The sequence below is a fragment of the Lycorma delicatula genome, chromosome 10 (genome assembly GCF_047948215.1).
Source record: "Lycorma delicatula isolate Av1 chromosome 10, ASM4794821v1, whole genome shotgun sequence".
NCBI lineage: Eukaryota > Metazoa > Arthropoda > Insecta > Hemiptera > Fulgoridae > Lycorma > Lycorma delicatula.
This window is the reverse complement of record NC_134464.1, coordinates 109,449,111-109,467,002: the sequence shown is the minus strand read 5'-3', so window position 1 is coordinate 109,467,002 and position 17,892 is coordinate 109,449,111. Positions and strand designations below refer to the sequence as shown.

At 30.7% G+C, this 17,892-nt stretch overlaps 1 protein-coding gene across 10 annotated transcripts in view; it reads right to left on the bottom strand.

The window, feature by feature from the left end:
* LOC142330987 (folylpolyglutamate synthase, mitochondrial-like) overlaps positions 1 to 17,892 on the bottom strand; it is a 96,625-nt gene that overhangs the window by 29,835 nt on the left and 48,898 nt on the right. For 7 of the 10 annotated variants that reach the window (XM_075376493.1, XM_075376491.1, XM_075376494.1 and 4 more), the window contains 5 exons: positions 16,612 to 16,795; positions 15,754 to 15,898; positions 11,442 to 11,637; positions 7,288 to 7,430; positions 1,754 to 3,124 (listed from right to left, as the gene is read on the bottom strand). In XM_075376493.1, the coding sequence (XP_075232608.1) occupies positions 2,847 to 3,124; positions 7,288 to 7,430; positions 11,442 to 11,637; positions 15,754 to 15,898; positions 16,612 to 16,795 (946 nt within the window). In that variant the 3' untranslated portion in view covers positions 1,754 to 2,846. Of the gene's footprint in view, positions 1 to 1,753; positions 3,125 to 7,287; positions 7,431 to 11,441; positions 11,638 to 15,753; positions 15,899 to 16,611; positions 16,796 to 17,892 lie in introns of those variants that run through there. The other 3 variants (XM_075376499.1, XM_075376500.1, XM_075376501.1) reach the window with 3 other exon arrangements.

Below are 17,892 nucleotides of genomic sequence, written 5' to 3'. Positions count from 1 at the left end.
TATATTAAATTTGCTTTAATTATTCAATATAATACTTGTTAAATGTTTTACAAACTAATTATTAAAAAACAACTCATCATTGGAAGAAAAATTCTTAAAAACTTATCACATTTTAAATAAATATGAGAAAACCCATTCAATACTAAGTGAATAATACTTCAATGATAAATTACAATTAATAAATTTAAACAAATACAGAGTAAATAATTTCAATTGCTAGGATAATAAACTCATGGTTCACCTATTTGGACAAATACATACAGATATTAAATACATACAATTAAGAACAAAATTAGTTAAATGGAATTTTTGAAACCAATGACTAATAAAATTTTTATTCTACTCAAACATATTGACTTGCTTACACAGGACTACTGAGTTATTCTACATAGCTGTTTTAGATTTCTATGTAGCTACAAGTTTTAAGTTCATTGTTTACTATAAATAAAGCTTAAATCTCTTTCAATATAAAGACCATGTAAAATTAAAAAAAATTGGCTAAGTGTAGCAAAACTTGGCGAGGGGTAGCTGCAATTAACTAAATAAAAGGTGCGTTCAAAAAGTAACAAGAATTTTTGTGTTTTTTTTTTAGAAAGAATTTTATTTATTAATCTACATTAGTTTATCCCTTTCAAAATAGTCCCCATTAGGTATTATACACTTATGTCAGTGCTTTTTCCAATCTACGAAACACTTCTGGATCTCAATCTTTGGAATAGTGATTAGCTCTTTCAGCTATTTACTTTTAATCTCATCTATGCTTGTAAAATGACAGCCCTTTAAGGTTTTCTTTATTTTTGGGAACAGAAAAAAAAACACAGGGCCATGTCTGGCAAATGTGGTGGCTGGGGTATCATTACAGTGTTGTTTTTGACTAAAAAAATGATGAAAAAGCAATGAAGTGTGAGCAGGTGCATTATCGTGGTGTAAAAGCCATGAATTGTTTCGCCACAAATCCAGGCTTTTTTTTTGCTTCACACAAACAGTGTTGAACTTGTAGGTAATACTCCTTACTGATTGTCTGATGTTGTGGCAAGAACTCATGATGCACTATGCCATTAAAATCTAAGAACACGGTGAGCATAACTTTCAGATTCAACTGTACATGTCAAGCTTTTTTCTGTCTTGGGGATCCAGAATGCCTCCACCGAAATGACTTAACCTTAGTTTCATTATAGTCATAAACCCATGTTTCATCACCTATTGACATGTTCAGTAGTTCTGCATCGTTGTTGACTTTAATTAGCGACTCCTAGCAACATCCATTCGCCACTGTTTTTGTTCAAAATTCAACAATTTTGGAACAAATTTTGCTGTCACACGTTTTTTACCCAAAACATCTGAAAAAATTTCATGGCATGAGCCAATTGATATCCCAACATCATCAGCGACTTCTCTGATTGTGATTCAGCGATCACTCATAATCATTTCTTTCTATTTTTCCATGTTTTCATCAGTTGTTGATATGCTGTGGCGTTCATCATCTTTGACTTCACAACCTTCTTGGAAACACTTATACTAATCGTAAACCCTTGTTTTACTCATAGCAGACTCACCAAAATCCATATTTAACACTTTTAAAACATTGCTACACTTTATTCCATTCTTATAGCAAAATTTAATACAAATTCTCTGATCTATTATTTATATAAATATAAAGTCGCCGATCATGCCTAAACATATGTTATCCTTTAGACAGCTGACAACAGACTAAACATCCAAATGGCTAAAAATTGTACAAATACTTTTCAAATATGTTTACGAATATAACAACGAAAATTCCCAAGAATCGGACTAATACAACCCGCAAAATTTCAAAATTCTTGTTACTTTTTGAATACACCTCGTATTAAAGATCATTTATTATAAAATAGCAGTCCTTCAATTTATCTAAAACAACATTATGAATAATGTACAATCAAGCACTTCTTTGACTATTACGTCAACAGAGTAAGTCTAAAGCAGATAAATCAAATCTAAAAACTATCAGTTCTTCAATCTACATTCCAATGATCATTTGTTTTGTAATTCAAATTAAAAAGACATAGATTAGACAAATCTATGATGTAATACACTTACATTCATTACACTTAAAGTTAAATTAAAAGGAATACAGTTAAGTACAGGTTATGTAACTACTTACAGCTAGCCCTCCTCCAAATATCTTAGATTTAAACATTTTCATATGGTAACATAAATTATATTACATGACAAAGTACCATCTCATAAATATTTATTACATTTACTAACTTCAAAATAAAATTTGAAGAAAACATAAAATTTTAATGTTAGAAAGCCTCCTTTAGATTTTTTTTAGAAAAAAATAATTTTATAAAAATATTACCGAAATTAACAAATCCAAATAATAGCATATTTGCTTAAAAATAATTTACCTGTAGACAAAAATTGTTTAATACTTTATATTCAGCAATCTATTAACCTGTCACATTGAAATTTTAACAATTAAAACTGCTAGAAACCCAAACAGTTAAATTATTATTAAAAAAAATTGACTTCACTAAAAACTAAGTATACATTATTATGTTTAAGTTGTTTGTATTTTATTATTATAAAAGCACATACATGTGCTTAAATGTATTTTCATTAATTGCCCTTGGTAATCTAATTTCTTTTGTGGCACTTTGAAGTTTTAAGGAAATTTTTTTGTCGCCCAAATACTCAAAAACTGTTGATAAATAATTGTCAGGGGTTCAGATATTTCTCAAGACCAGTAGAATGTTTTAATCAAAAACTTAATAAAAATATAAACTGATTAAAGACCGTTTTATGTTTAAGAATTAACAAATAATAACAAATTTTAAGGAATTACTTTTTTATTTCCTCTGTTACGATAATTTATTTATTTTATTATTTTTAGTAAGGATTAAATCAGGACCTAAAACACTAAATAAAGCACCAACAAGATACAATGAACCAGTAACCAAAATATGATTATTTCCTGATAAATTTTTAATAAATTCAACAGAATCTTGAACGTGTTTAAAAGTTTTTGTTATTTTTTCTTTTACTTCACAATTTTCATGACTCAATTTAATCCATAATTTCTCATTTTCTAGACATTTCTGTAATTGATGTTCTTCTGATGTTTTTAAAATTGCTTGATCTATAAATAAAAATTAAAAAAATTGTAAACTAATATTATAAAATATTATTTAATAACAGACACATTTTAAAAAAAATATCATAATTATTCATCATTAAAGATAAGTACGTATTCCTTTTTAATTGAAAAGAATATGTTTTCAATAGCATTCAAGCTTTATTAAGTACATTACTAGCCAGCCTTTACCTAATTATTATGTACTGAAAAATTAAGCAAAGCTTACAGCCTATGTGAATCACAATTTTAAAACATTTCTATGTTTTTTATTTTTTAAATAGTTTTCTATTTGAAGTGTTAACTAGATTAAATAAAAATTACATTATTTTTAACATAGTGTTTTTCAAAAACATAACTTTTTTCAAGATGTGAGGATCATTCAATAATTAAACAGACAAAAATTTTTAGTAAAGGAAACACTGAATGCAGGCAATTGAAACTTTTGTAAGTGTTAGCAATCTTATAAAGACTGTTAGTCAGCTGTTTTGCATATGACTTTTAAACATGGGTAGAAAAGTATTAAAAGTGGCCACAAAAGCGTGATTGACAAGCACCGTTCCAGGCGTCCAGTAACAGTGTCAACTTTGGCATTAGATTCTCGTATTGATTCACTTATCCGAAAAGACCGACAACTTACAGTTGAACAAATCGCTGAAAAATGTCAATTAAGTGCTGGCACAACTCATTCCATCATTCAAAACAAACTGAACTACCGTAAGACTTGTGTAAGGTGGGTTCCCAGAGAGCTTACCATTCATCACAAAGCCAAGAGATTTCGCATTTGCATAGAATTCAAAAATCATTTCTTCAATAACAGCAATGCATTTTTGGACAGGATTTTAATTTGTGATGAGATTAGGATACATCATTATGAGCCGGAGTCCAAGTGTCAAAACATGCAGTGGAAACATCCTGAATCTCCTATTCGTAAGAAATTCAAAATGCAACCATCGGCTGATGAGGTCATGTTAACCATCTTCTGGAGTGCGTATGATTTGATTTTCTGTGATTATTTGGATCAACACACTAATTACAGCATATAATACTCAGTCGGGATTGAGAACAAAGTCAAGCCCGCATTGAAGAGGAAATATCCGGGATGGCAGAGGAAGGGCATGCTTCTTCTTCAAGACAATGCTCGACCTCATACAGCATAATTGATGATGGAAACTGCTGGCAAAGTGGGTTGGGAGCTCCTACCTCATCCTCCTTACACATCCCTGACCTTTCCCCTTTGGATCTTTATCTGTTTGGTCAGATGAAAGAAGCTTTGCTTGGCATTAAATTCAACAACAAAAAAGAGGTAAATAAAAAAGTAAAAACTGGCATTGAGATCAAAGTAAAGATTTCTTTGCTGAGGGGATAAGAAGACTCGTAAAAACATGGGACAAATGCAGAAAAGTTGGTGGGGATTACATGGAAAAGTAGACAAAAAAAATTGTATTTATATAATAAACCATTTTTGCTACACAGCTATTTGTCTGTTTAATTACTGAACGACCCTCATAATTAGTTATGATTTACTACAAACAAAAAGTGAGCAAAATTTTAAAAAAAGTCATAGTAGTTTAAATCAATAAAATTAAGGGAACATATACGTGTTTTTAAAATAAGGTCCATTTTAATTTGCTGCCTATAAAAATAATGTAAGCATGTCGTTTGCATAGCTCAGTTATTTCAATCAATTGTCAGCTGTTAGTAGCAATAGTTCAGTCATTTTATTTATAATCATCCATTTATAATGAATTCTACAATTCATGATCCAGCCAAGTGTGAAGTACAATTTGAGGCGTTTGAGGCTGAAATTCAGACAAATTATTGACATTTATGGACTGAATATTATGAATTACACTAAATTAAGACAGTGGTGCTGTTCATTTCGAGAAGGATGAACAAACATTCATGATGAAGACCATAGTGACCAGTTGATGGTGATAATGAATGATTTGATTGAAAAAATTGACAAAAAATTTGAGAAAACCATCGCTTTACTGCGCAAAATTGTCTTTCACTTTTTCTGATATTTCACAAACTTTGACTGATGAAGTTTTAACTGGAAAATTGGGCTAAAAAAAGATTGTATGCTGCAAAATATTGAAGATATTAACTGACAGACACAAGAAAAAAAGTCTTGTTGCAGCACATGAATTTTTACAGCATTATGAAAATGAAGGTGATGAACTGTTTGATCACATTGTTAGAAATGCGGAGATGAATCTTGTTTTTCTTATTTTAAAATCGAGACAATTTAGCAGACAATCCAATGGACATAATCAGAAGTTTAAGCAAGAATGTTCAGTAAAGAAACTCATAGCTACTCTTTTCTGGAGACAAAATGGGCGTATTGTCAAATTTAGTGACTGTATAACTGTTGTCAATGCCAATAAACAACGCAAAAATGTTAGAACTATAAAAAAAATGATATGGGATGCTATTCTGTGGAATTTTTTTTTCTCTCTTTCACTCATGTTGCAAGTGAAGAAAACTGTTACGCAGTCTTTTTAACACCCAAGTTGTCAGTTTTTTTAAAAAACATAATGAAAAATTATTAAGTGCTCCGAAATACAACCCTTTTTCTTTTTCCTGTTTAGCCTACGGTAATTACCATTCAGATAATACTTCAGAGGATAAATGAGGATGATATGTATGAATGTAAATGAAGTGTAGTCTTGTACAGTTTCAGTTGGACCATTCCTGAGATGTGTGGTTAATTGAAACCCAACCACCAAAGAACACCGGTATCCACGATCTAGTATTCAAATCCTTGTAAAAATAACTGACTTTACTAGGACTTGAACGCTGGAACTCTTGACTTCCAAATCTGCTGATCTGGGAAGACGCGTTCACCACTAAACCAACCCGGTGGGTTCTGAAATATAACCCTAGTTCATTACAACTGCACATATCATCAGGTTTGAGGTTTTTTTAAAATCTTGGGAATGAAGTTCTTACTCAAATCGTCTGCAGCAGGTTGATCAGTATCCAATTTTTCACTAACAATCTCTTGTAAACAATAATGTTTCTCTCTTTCCAACAAGAAAGCCACCAACCATCTGTTGATTTCAAATCATTATCACCAAATTTTTCTGCAAATTGTTTGGCCTTTACCACTAAGATTCGATGATGATGGGCACACTTAATGTTCTTGTCTCAGTAACCAACTTTATGTTCAAAATTTTCATTCTTACCATCACATCTCCTCTTTCTGTTCACATTCTCATTTAGGACTGCAGCCTACAATTCTTTGCGGCTTTTAATACAGGAAAAAGAAGTCTGAAAAAATCTCAGTGTCATTGCAGCTTCTTGTTGACTACATTTAGGAAGTTTGTCGTATTTTTTTAAAACTTCAGATTTTTCACGTAAATTTAAATCCTTACATTTATCTGCCATGACTTTGAAATTCACAAAAATTTCAGTACAGTACACAAAAAATAAACAGACAAAATCCCAATGAAGTGATAGTAATGTAACACTAAACATTAACAGTTGAAGCACATGCAAAAAGAAAACTAAAAAATTTAAACAAACATGAATCGAGCCGTATATACAGTATACATAGTGCAAAAGGATGAAACACACTGAAAGATGAATAGTCAAAAGTGTACTGCACTACTGCATATATACATATTTAGACTGCCATCTTTTACTGATGGAAGTCTGGCGCAGAGCTGTTTATCTTTAGCCAGCTAGCGACAAGACCATGGTACGATATGGTCCATTTCCTTGGTGTAATCAACTTAAACATTAAATACAGATACTAGAGTAAGAAAAAAGCATAAACAACATAATTCAGTGCAATAAACATAAATAATGCATTTTGTATTATAACAAAACGTATTTAAACATTAAAATGTTGATTCAATAAACTGATTTTTTTATTCTATTACAAGAAGTAATTAATACAAATTTCCTACATTTGGTTTGGGTTTTAGAAAAATGATTCAATAATCCAGTTGATTCAATTAAACAGTGATTCTAATAAAGGGTATCTACTGTAAATAAGAAAAAACAAATGAAAGCAATAAAGTAAACATTTAATCAGAATTTAGGCAATATAGAAGGAAGATAAAACCACAAATTAATTAGAACATTACTCATGAAGTAATAATTCTAAATTAATAACAAATATTATCAGTGAAAAGAAAAATTTTATCAGTTATAATTACCTGAAGAAGCCGATAATCCTGGTGAAGGAATAGTACAACAAAATATGGCAACATCAAAATGGCATGAAATCAAAGGTTTCATTAAACTTACTGTATCTCTATAGCTAGTTACATTAAATAACAGGATACGTGTTGCATTACTCCTTACAAAAAAAAAATTAAGAGATATATATATATATATATATATATATATATATATATATATGTACTTCAATAAAACGGTTATTAAAAATTTGATAGAAATATAATTATGTTTCTCCTACACCTAATCTTTATAACTGTCTCCTCCATAATACATATTTTTAAGTTAAGTTACAGTAGAATAGTAACAACTTATGTGTAAAAAAATTGCATACACAGTGTTTATAAAATAAATGGGTTTGTCACAATTTTGGAACAAAGCATGACAAAGACAAAGTATACAACAAAATGCAGAGAAACTCTTCAAGAATCTTGTCTATATGACAGATTATGTTGTACAAATATCAAAACAATATTAAACTTGTTATCAAATATGTCAGAGAACAATCAGTGTAGAAACAAACAGCTTCATCATGTTCTGTTCTTTTAACATGTTGGGTACTAACGCATCATACTGAACTCTGCCAAGAGACTGCTGATACATCAAATGTTTATGATATTTAATATTGCTTTTATCTGAGCTTAGGTAAAATTTAGGATGACCTTTATTTATAACTAAACATTTAATTTATATTAGCTTTCAAAAATACTAATTTTTAGAAACTACCTCAAAAAAAAAAATTATTATTTATAGTTTTAATCAATTTAATGAATCCACCTTAAAGCAGCATATTATGAATATGTACTTATATTATGAACATGCACTTATGTAATATGTACTTTTTCAATTCATTCTGTGTTCTAAAAGAATAACATAGTTTTCAGAAATATCTTCATCAGTTACTTTCTTAAATAAACTGAACTTTAAAAATTAAATTTTTTTTTTTTGTCTTCAGTCATTTGACTGGTTTGATGCAGCTCTCCGAGATTCCCTATCTAGTGCTAGTCGTTTTATTTCAGTATACCCTCTACATCCTACATCCCTAACAATTTGTTTTACATATTCCAAACGTGGCCTGCCTACACAATTTTTCCCTTCTACCTGTCCTTCCAATATTAAAGCGACTATTCCAGGATGCCTTAGTATGTGGCCTATAAGTCTGTCTCTTCTTTTAACTATATTTTTCCAAATGCTTCTTTCTTCATCTATTTGCCGCAATACCTCTTCATTTGTCACTTTATCGACCCATCTGATTTTTAACATTCTCCTATAGCACCACATTTCAAAAGCTTCTAATCTTTTCTTCTCAGATACTCCGATTGTCCAAGTTTGAATTCCATATAAAGCGACACTCCAAATATTTTTTTTTTTTTGTCTTCAGTCATTTGACTGGTTTGATGCAGCTCTCCAAGATTCCCTGTCTAGTGCTAGTCGTTTCATTTCAGTATACCCTCTACATCCTACATCCCTAACAATTTGTTTTACATATTCCAAACGTGGCCTGCCTACACAATTTTTCCCTTCTACCTGTCCTTCCAAAATTAAAGCGACTATTCCAGGATGCCTTAGTATGTGGCCTATAAGTCTGTCTCTTCTTTTAACTATATTTTTCCAAATGCTTCTTTCTTCATCTATTTGCCGCAATACCTCCTCATTTGTCACTTTATCCACCCATCTGATTTTTAACATTCTCCTATAGCACCACATTTCAAAAGCTTCTAACCTTTTCTTCTCAGATACTCCGATTGTCCAAGTTTCACTTCCATATAAAGCGACACTCCAAACATACACTTTCAAAAATCTTTTCCTGACATTTAAATTAATTTTTGATGTAAACAACTTATATTTCTTACTGAAGGCTCGTTTAGCTTGTGCTATTCGGCATTTTATATCGCTCCTGCTTCGTCCATCTTTAGTAATTCTACTTCCCAAATAACAAAATTCTTCTACCTCCATAATCTTTTCTCCTCCTATTTTCACATTCAGTGGTCCATCTTTGTTATTTCTACTACATTTCATTACTTTTGTTTTGTTCTTGTTTATTTTCATGCGATAGTTCTTGCGTAGGACTTCATCTATGCCGTTCATTGTTTCTTCTAAATCCTTTTTACTCTCGGCTAGAATTACTATATCATCAGCAAATCATAGCATCTTTATCTTTTCACCTTGTACTGTTACTCCGAATCTAAATTGTTCTTTAACATCATTAACTGCTAGTTCCATGTAAAGATTAAAAAGTAATGGAGATAGGGAACATCCTTGTTGAACTCCCTTTCTTATTACGGCTTTTTCTTTTTATTTAATTTAAAAATTAAATATGATCACAAAAATTGTTTGAAATTAATCTTACTACAATAAAATCTGTAAACTGTTTCAAAGTCTCCCCATGAACTAAACAGAATTTTCATAATTCAATACCATTTTTCAAAAAAAATCTCGCAATAAAGTTCTACTTTCCTGGCATCTGTTATTTACTTTTATATAAGAGAATAATTATACATGAAAAAGTTATCTAAGATTTCTCTTTTGGGCAGGAATAAATAAGTATGCATTATTGAGCTTAATATAAAGTGGGTTTATGTTTGCAAAAATGTGAGAAAATCAACTCCAAACCCTCCACTGAAGATATTGACCTTAAAATTTTACCAACAGATTTCCCCATAAACATACTATACAAAATTTTATCAAAATCGATTTATTCAGACAAGTTATTAAGCTTCAAACACACCAATGCACATACTTATGTATGCACATTGCCCCCCCCACTTTTTTTTTTTTTTAGGGATCTCTGGTCATGAAACGTCAAGAAATGCAAAAAGAACTCATATCCCATTTTTTAACTGATTACCATACCTTCCCTTCTTGCAGCATAGTTCTAGAATTATGATAATAGGAAAGTAAAAATTGGTAAGAGATACCTCTGAAAACATGTCAATCTTCTGTATAGCTTTATTTACTGTGCGTAGATAATAATTTTCGTTAGAATAAACTAAAAATATTAAAATCCAGATCTTGATAATCTAATGAATTTGTTAATAATATTTAAAGATAAATAAAAATACTTATGTTAATAAAATTTTTTAAACGTTTTGAAAAAACTAAACAGACTCCAAAAACAAAAAGATATTGCATTGCAAAAAAAAATTTTTCTACTACACCCTCAAAACAATCTTAGATATTTATTTTTTGAAATCAGCACTACATTTTAAAGGAATTTTGAGTGCACAAAATATCAAAATATGGAATACAAAATGTTTGAGTCAAAATGTATGAATACAAAATGTACTTGAATAACATATTCAAGTTAAGCAACAGTATATGGCTTTAGTCAATAGAAGGAACTGATTTGAAAAACCAACTGTAGGTTATTTACTTTAAATAAATTCCTAATACTTTGTCATCTCCATGCAGAAAGGCTGAAAAAATGTAAAAATACTTTATTTAGAAGTAACAACTTATAATTCATTTTAAATTTGACACAGACTTCAAAAAGTATTGAAAAAGTTTTCCCCTTTCCAATAGTACAACTTTTTTTGTTTTTTGTATTTGTTAAATTTTTTTTCTAAAATTATTAATTTTATCATTTTTAGTTTTGTAGCAGAAATATGGGGAAGCCTACAAAAAAAACTGTTCATAAGAACAGAAGATTCTGAAAGTCATCTAACTAAACAACTGCCTAGATCTGAGACTTTCACTCAATCATATTTTTTAAATAGTCCAGTACTGCTTGGTATTGGTGTGGAACCACTAAGAGATCATACTGTATTGTTTAAAAACATGTTCATCCAAATTAATACATTTAATGAAAAGTTATGTCAAAACAATATATATTTATATTCTAACTCTAATAATATAGATATATATACATATTAGTAGTAACTCTTAATATTATATATACATATATACAGTTTGAAATCTGCTAATAATTTACCTTTCACCAATCACATCGAACTATAAAAAAGTACTCTTATATTAAAAGTAATTTCAGAAATGGGCAATAAAATTATTGCTTACAAGTATGAAAACTAAATACACTTTTAACCTAATGTAGAAAATGTATAAATAAACAATTTAATGAATAATGAAAATATAGATAAAACCCTATTTAGAAGACTAAAATTAAAATAGTTACCCTTTGACTTGTCCATTGAACCAATTTGAACATTCATTCATACTTTCTATAGTATGAGCTCCATCAATGTAATATCTAAAGTCACCATTTCTTCGAGTGATTATCTGTTGCCTGCCTGGCCAGAAACAATCTTTAATTCCACTGAAAAAATCTGTTTCTAACTTAAAACTTCTGCCTATGATATCTAAAGAGCCTCCTAAATTTAAATAAAGAAATAACTATATTATTTAAAACGTATGCAAAAAATGTAAATTAAAAAAATGAAAGTAAGTTAAAAGAAAAAAAATTAATTAGTGATAGCCCAATATACTAAGGAAGTAACCGCTCCACTATTATAAAAGTTTTTTGATGCACTGTAATTTTTTTTCTGTTTTAAATGGAATCATTTTTAGTTATTTTTGGAGATTACAAAACTTTATATACCATAATGATGATTAGGACTGCATGGATTGAAGCATCTGCAAATAGATAGCTAAAAGCCTTAAAATAGACACAAAATAATAAATATTTTTATGTAAAGTTGAAAAATGATATAGTATAAGAAATTAGAAATAGAAATTATATAAAAGATATGTACATCTAGGTCAGCACAAAAGGAAATTTATTTTTCTACAACATGCCATCTTTTCAAACAAAAAGAATCTTTTATGATAAGAAGGACAGCCTATTTGCAACCTTTTACAAAAGGTTGTGTAGTAGAAAATTGGTGACATTTTTAAAGTAATGACTGGATTTTAAAAAAAAATTATGCTAAATAAATGGGATGGGAAATACGAGGGTTATTTTTTTTCAAGATCCGATCGGTCGCGAAATAAAAACCCGTGCAAAAATCAGATGAACCTTTGCGCATATGTGTTGCGCAGCGTCTCTAGTATGGCCTTCAATCACACCGCGTCACTTTATTTAGTTCTGAACACGCAGCTATCACGTAAACATGTCTACAACAATAGCATCTCTCGCCAAGTGCATGCAAGTGTGAAGTGCATGCTGTAATTCAATTTCTTCAGTCTGAGGGGTGTAATGCGGCTGAAATTCATCGACGAATAAGTAATGTGTATGGTGAAACTTCAATGAGTGACAGCAAAGTGCGACAATGGTGCAGGAACTTTAAAGCAGGACATGCAGATGTTCATGATGCAGGCGGTCAAAGAAGCGAGTATCAACCGATGATCTCATTGAGTGAGTGGATGAGGCAATTTGAGAAAATCGTCAGTTCACAATTTATGTATTGAGTGATTCGTTACCTGAAATTTCAAGGTCAGCTCTCTACACCATTGTGAATGAGAGACTTCAGTACCACTAACTGTGTGCGAGATGGGTTCCCATTATGCTGTTCGACTATCACAAAACAATGAGAATGGATGGCTCCCTAATGTTTCTCCAGCGCTACCACAATGAAGGAGATTTTTTGAACAAAACTGTCACAGGGGACAAGACATGGGTCCATTTCGAAACTGAAGAAACAAAAGAACAATCCAAACAGTGGATGCATTCTCATTCTCCCAGTAAACCAAAGAAGTTCAAGTGAACTTTCTCCAACAGAAAGTGTATGGCTACTGTGTTCTGGGACCGGAATGGAGTTCTCTTGGTGGAATTCATGGAACATGGCACAACCACCACTGCAGCCTCATATTGCGTGACTCTTCAACGTCTATGAAGGGCAATTCAGAATAAGCGGAGAGGAATGTTGTCATCAGGCAATGTCTTTCTCCAGGACAATGCTCGGCCGCACACTGCAGCTGTATCAAAGAAGCTCCTGCAGCGTTTTTGTTGGGAAGTGTTTGAACATCCACCATAGAGCCCGGACTTGGCTTCATCCGATTTTCACCTCTTTGCTCATATGAAATGCTGGCTAGGAGGACAACATTTTGGCACAGACGTCAAGCTGCAGACCAGCATAGAAACATGGCTGAAAACACAGGCGGCTTCGTTCTATGATGAGGGTATTGGAAAGTTGATACCACGCTACGACAAATGTCTAAATCGGAGTGGCGACTATGTAGAGAAATAGCGTAACTATGTAAGTACTTGTTACAAATGAACAATTTTTTATTTTCACTGTGGTTTTAATTTCGTGACCGATCGGACCTTGAAGAAAAAATAAGCCTCGTATTATTAATAAAAGATGTAATAGTAACAAAGTATAAAGAAACCTGACAAAAAATTTGTTATATTTTCCTGACATTGGTTATTTATTCTTATATAGTGGAAAAATAATGATACATGAAAAAAGTTTAAAAAATCAATATATTTTTACTTTTTTCTGCTACCCAATTGCAAAATCACCCCCCTGCCTGAAAATTTGTTTAATTTGTCTACATTTACTATGTTAAATGGAAAAAACTTTAAAAAATTCCACTGAAAAATGTAAAGACAATATAAGGTTACCTAAGATTTCTTTTTGGGATGGAGGTAATCAGGATGAAATTTTATTGCAATATTATTATTAAAAGTTTAAATAAATCAAAAGGTTTTAAAAATTTCCAAAAAGTCAATATTTTTAAACTTTGATTGGCTCCCCTACCCACAACATTGCCTCTAAAGTATTTCTTTAGGGTTGTTTGCACTGCCACTATGCCTAGGAAGACACAAAAAAATTAAGAACTATGTGATCCCTCATGAAATTGAGCAGCTCACAATAGAGAATTCAAACATCATTTTATAGTTATATTCTCATGTTTATGCAACATCTATTTATGTAATCTTCCATTTTATAAGCAGAACACGGTATAGTATAATTATAGAAAACATACACAACTAATTTAAAATAATATTCCTAAATGTTATGAGCCAAATGAAAATGTTGTAAAATAAATTTCACAAGAAAATTTATTGCAGTACAATTAAGTATGCTTAAAGTTAAGATATTTTATTATATAATCTACACTCAATCTTTATTTACAATCATATTTAAATTGACAGCATAGATGAATGCAGAGAAGTTTAATGGATTCAGATTAAGGTTTCTTGACTCAAAATACATTTTTTTTTTATACGTAAAACAATCAAATACAAGCCGACTTTTTTCTTCACGACCTATGTACAAACATGAGTAGGTTGGCGTAGAGGAATATTAACAATGGAGAATGGAGGTGACGAACGCTTCAGCTGCCTAGGCATTCATATGTTTCTGGTAGAAGCATTATGTCAGAGCCAGAAGTTCCATCACCAGTTGCATGATGTACTTTTGTGAAGTTTCTCCCAAATGAACATCAAATTCTAAAAGTTTTGACTGCACTTCATTCACTGTTCAGTGATATGATGATGATGATATATATATACCCAGTCTACAACTGTACCAGCAAATTTAGAGGGAGTGAAGCTGTAGTACACTGTTCAAGGACAAGTAGTGTGATGGATAACAACATGAGATCAATCTGTGACCTCGTTAGACGATTGGAAACTTATGATGAAATTGCTTTGGAAGTGGATATCAGTCTCAGAGATGCCTATTCTATTACCACAAAGCACCTTGGGTTCTACCAAGTCTGTGCAAGGTGGTTTCCAAGATTTTGATCAACGTCAAAACAGGGCTAACAGAAAATTTTCTGAAGGCTCCTAAATTGATTTTGGCGAGAGGAAAAATAATCTTTTACATCGACTTTTCTAATGTGATGAGACACAGATTGATCAATCACCATCCAAGTGCTGCAGCATTTTTGGAAAAAAATTCATGCAAGCAATCAAATCAACATCTTCTGAAAAATTTAAATTTTATAAATGTAAAAAGTTAAGTCCTTATAAGATTCAACAGTTCACTAATATTCAATGATAATGCATGTTTAAAAACAAAACGTTTTGGACTGCGAGTTATGGCAGTTCAACCTCTACCAATGTTTTCTGGTATTGTAACATGTTTTGCTGCTCCTTTGTTTTAAACTTAATGATGACACGGTTTCCTCAAACTTTTTAACCCACAGGTTAATTGCATGAAACCATGATGTGGAATGTTCAGTATTCCACATCATGGTTTTCATTCCACAATCATTGATTGTGAAATAACTTTCATACAGCTGGCACAGCACCATTTTTATAAAAAGGATTTTAACGTAAAGCACAATGCGCACTTGACCACTGTTCCATGTTTACTCAATGGCATTAAATGACTGACAATAAATCATCAAGTTCACACCCTCACTCAAACATCAACAAATGAATAATCAGACTTTTAAATTTTCTTACTTGTCTGATATGTCTGTACGTAATGAAAAAACCAACCAAATTTTCCAAAAGCGAAAATGAAAAACTTAACCAAGAAAGTTTGGTCAAATAATTATTCTGAATAAAAATAACATAACAAAAAAAAACTTACGTTTTTTACATTTTGCTAACCAAGCATATGCTAACTGAAGCCCAAGAGAAGCATTTATTTCATGAATAGTTCCAGACAAATTTAAATCTCCCAATTTATGACTCCATTCATATTTCTCAAATGGTGGAGCTTCAAAAAGTTTACACTTGAAAAAAAAAACATTCATTTTTACAATTATAATTAAGAAAAACAACTATTTTAACTAGAATAAATAGCTTCTTAACATATGTACATAGAATGAACTCTACTTATCCCTACAACCTCCTGAATATCACAACAGATAGAGAATTATTTTCTCTAACTTATCTTATTATTGTATATTTTAAAATAGTGTGCTAATAAACCATGAATAATGTAAAATAAACAAAATCTAGTGTGAATAAAATAAGAACAGGATGCAACTCAGAATTTATAACTTCAAGCACATTTGATTTTGAGATAGCTCAATTATGAGTTTTAAGACAGTATAAATTTACTTCTAAGGAGCATCATTTTAAGCACAATTCTTCAACTGATACACTGTATGACATAAGATTTGTAGTTCACACAAGCTTTCAACAAACCGACATTCATAAAAACCACCACACAACCAAGAAGCCAGTTAAAAGTCAACATGTTCTAAGTTTTTGCCTTATATTTACATAAATCTAAGCAATATTTAAAAAAAAATTATTTTTAAACAAAAATATATTTAAAAAATAAAAGTCATGCAATAAAAAAATAAGAAACAATATGAATACAAATTCATTCATGAATATAGATGACTTAGTTTAGAAACTACAAGGTCGAATAAAAATTCCTTTATAAATAAAAATAAATTCAGTAAGCATGACTTTATGATGTAATGTAAATACCTGCCTGCTTCTCATTAGCACGTTCATATAAAACTTTTAATGCTGATGGCGGCTGATTATGCGCAGTAATTGAAATTGATCCTTTTTTCATAATTCCAGCTTTTTGCCAAGCTATTTTTTCAACTGTATCACCTAACAATTTCATATGATCCAAACCTAATGATGAAATTCCAACAACTGGCGTATGCCTAAAAGTAAATTGAAACACGATTATGAATTATAATGCTTAATTACAAAACTCAATAAAAAAAGTATTTTTTGTGTATCTGGATTTGTACATGGTCATTTTAACTAATTTTGGGGTGCTGAATTGAAAACTGTTATCAAAATTTGTGTAGTACACCAAGTGTTTTTTATATACACAATTTATTTACCTATTTACCAACAAATGCATAATCACTGTTAAATCAATATTTAAAAAAAAAGATTATTTATATGTATTCATTTAAAATGTATTTAAATCAACTTAATTTTTATTTATTCACAGATAAATTGAAATATATTAATACAAACTTCAATCAGGTAGATGGGAAAAATTGTGCAGACAGGCAAAATTTGGAATCTGTAAGACAAATTGTTAGGGATGTAGGATGTAGGGGGTATACCGAAATGAAACAACTGACATTAGACAGGGAATCTTGGAGAACTGCATCAAACCAGTCAAATGACTGAAAACCAAAAAAAAAAAATTTGTAGTCAGCACCCCCAAATTACAGTGAGAAGAAATGTGTAACATGTTAGATACAAATTTTGTATTGACTAATGTTGTTATACAGAGTGAGCACCATAAAACCAAACCCATAACTTAACCTGTAGAATCGGTAAGTTATGTTGAAATGAAATTTTATATGGATAAATTAAATAAGAAAAACATAAAACTTAATTTTAAATATTGCATTTATTTACCTTATTGTTACAAAAGATATTCAAAATGACCTCCTTGGGCATCAATGCACTTTTGCGCTTGACTGATTAGTCGTCCAACACAAAATGTTGTTGTCAATTGCAACGATTTCTCATTGAATGTTCACCTTCAGTTCATCAATATTGTGGGGATTAGATGCGTAAACTCTCTCCTTTAAGTAGCCCCAAAGGAAAAAATCACAAGTAGACAACTCTGGGGAACGTGGAGGCCACCGTTCTCTACTGACAGCTCGTTCAACTGTGAAAGCTGCATGAATGCGATTCAGTGAAACATTTGATATGTGATACATTGCTCCATCTCGAATACAAGTTGTATTCTTTTTCATTATCAGTTAATTGCGCATAGAATTCATCAAAAATT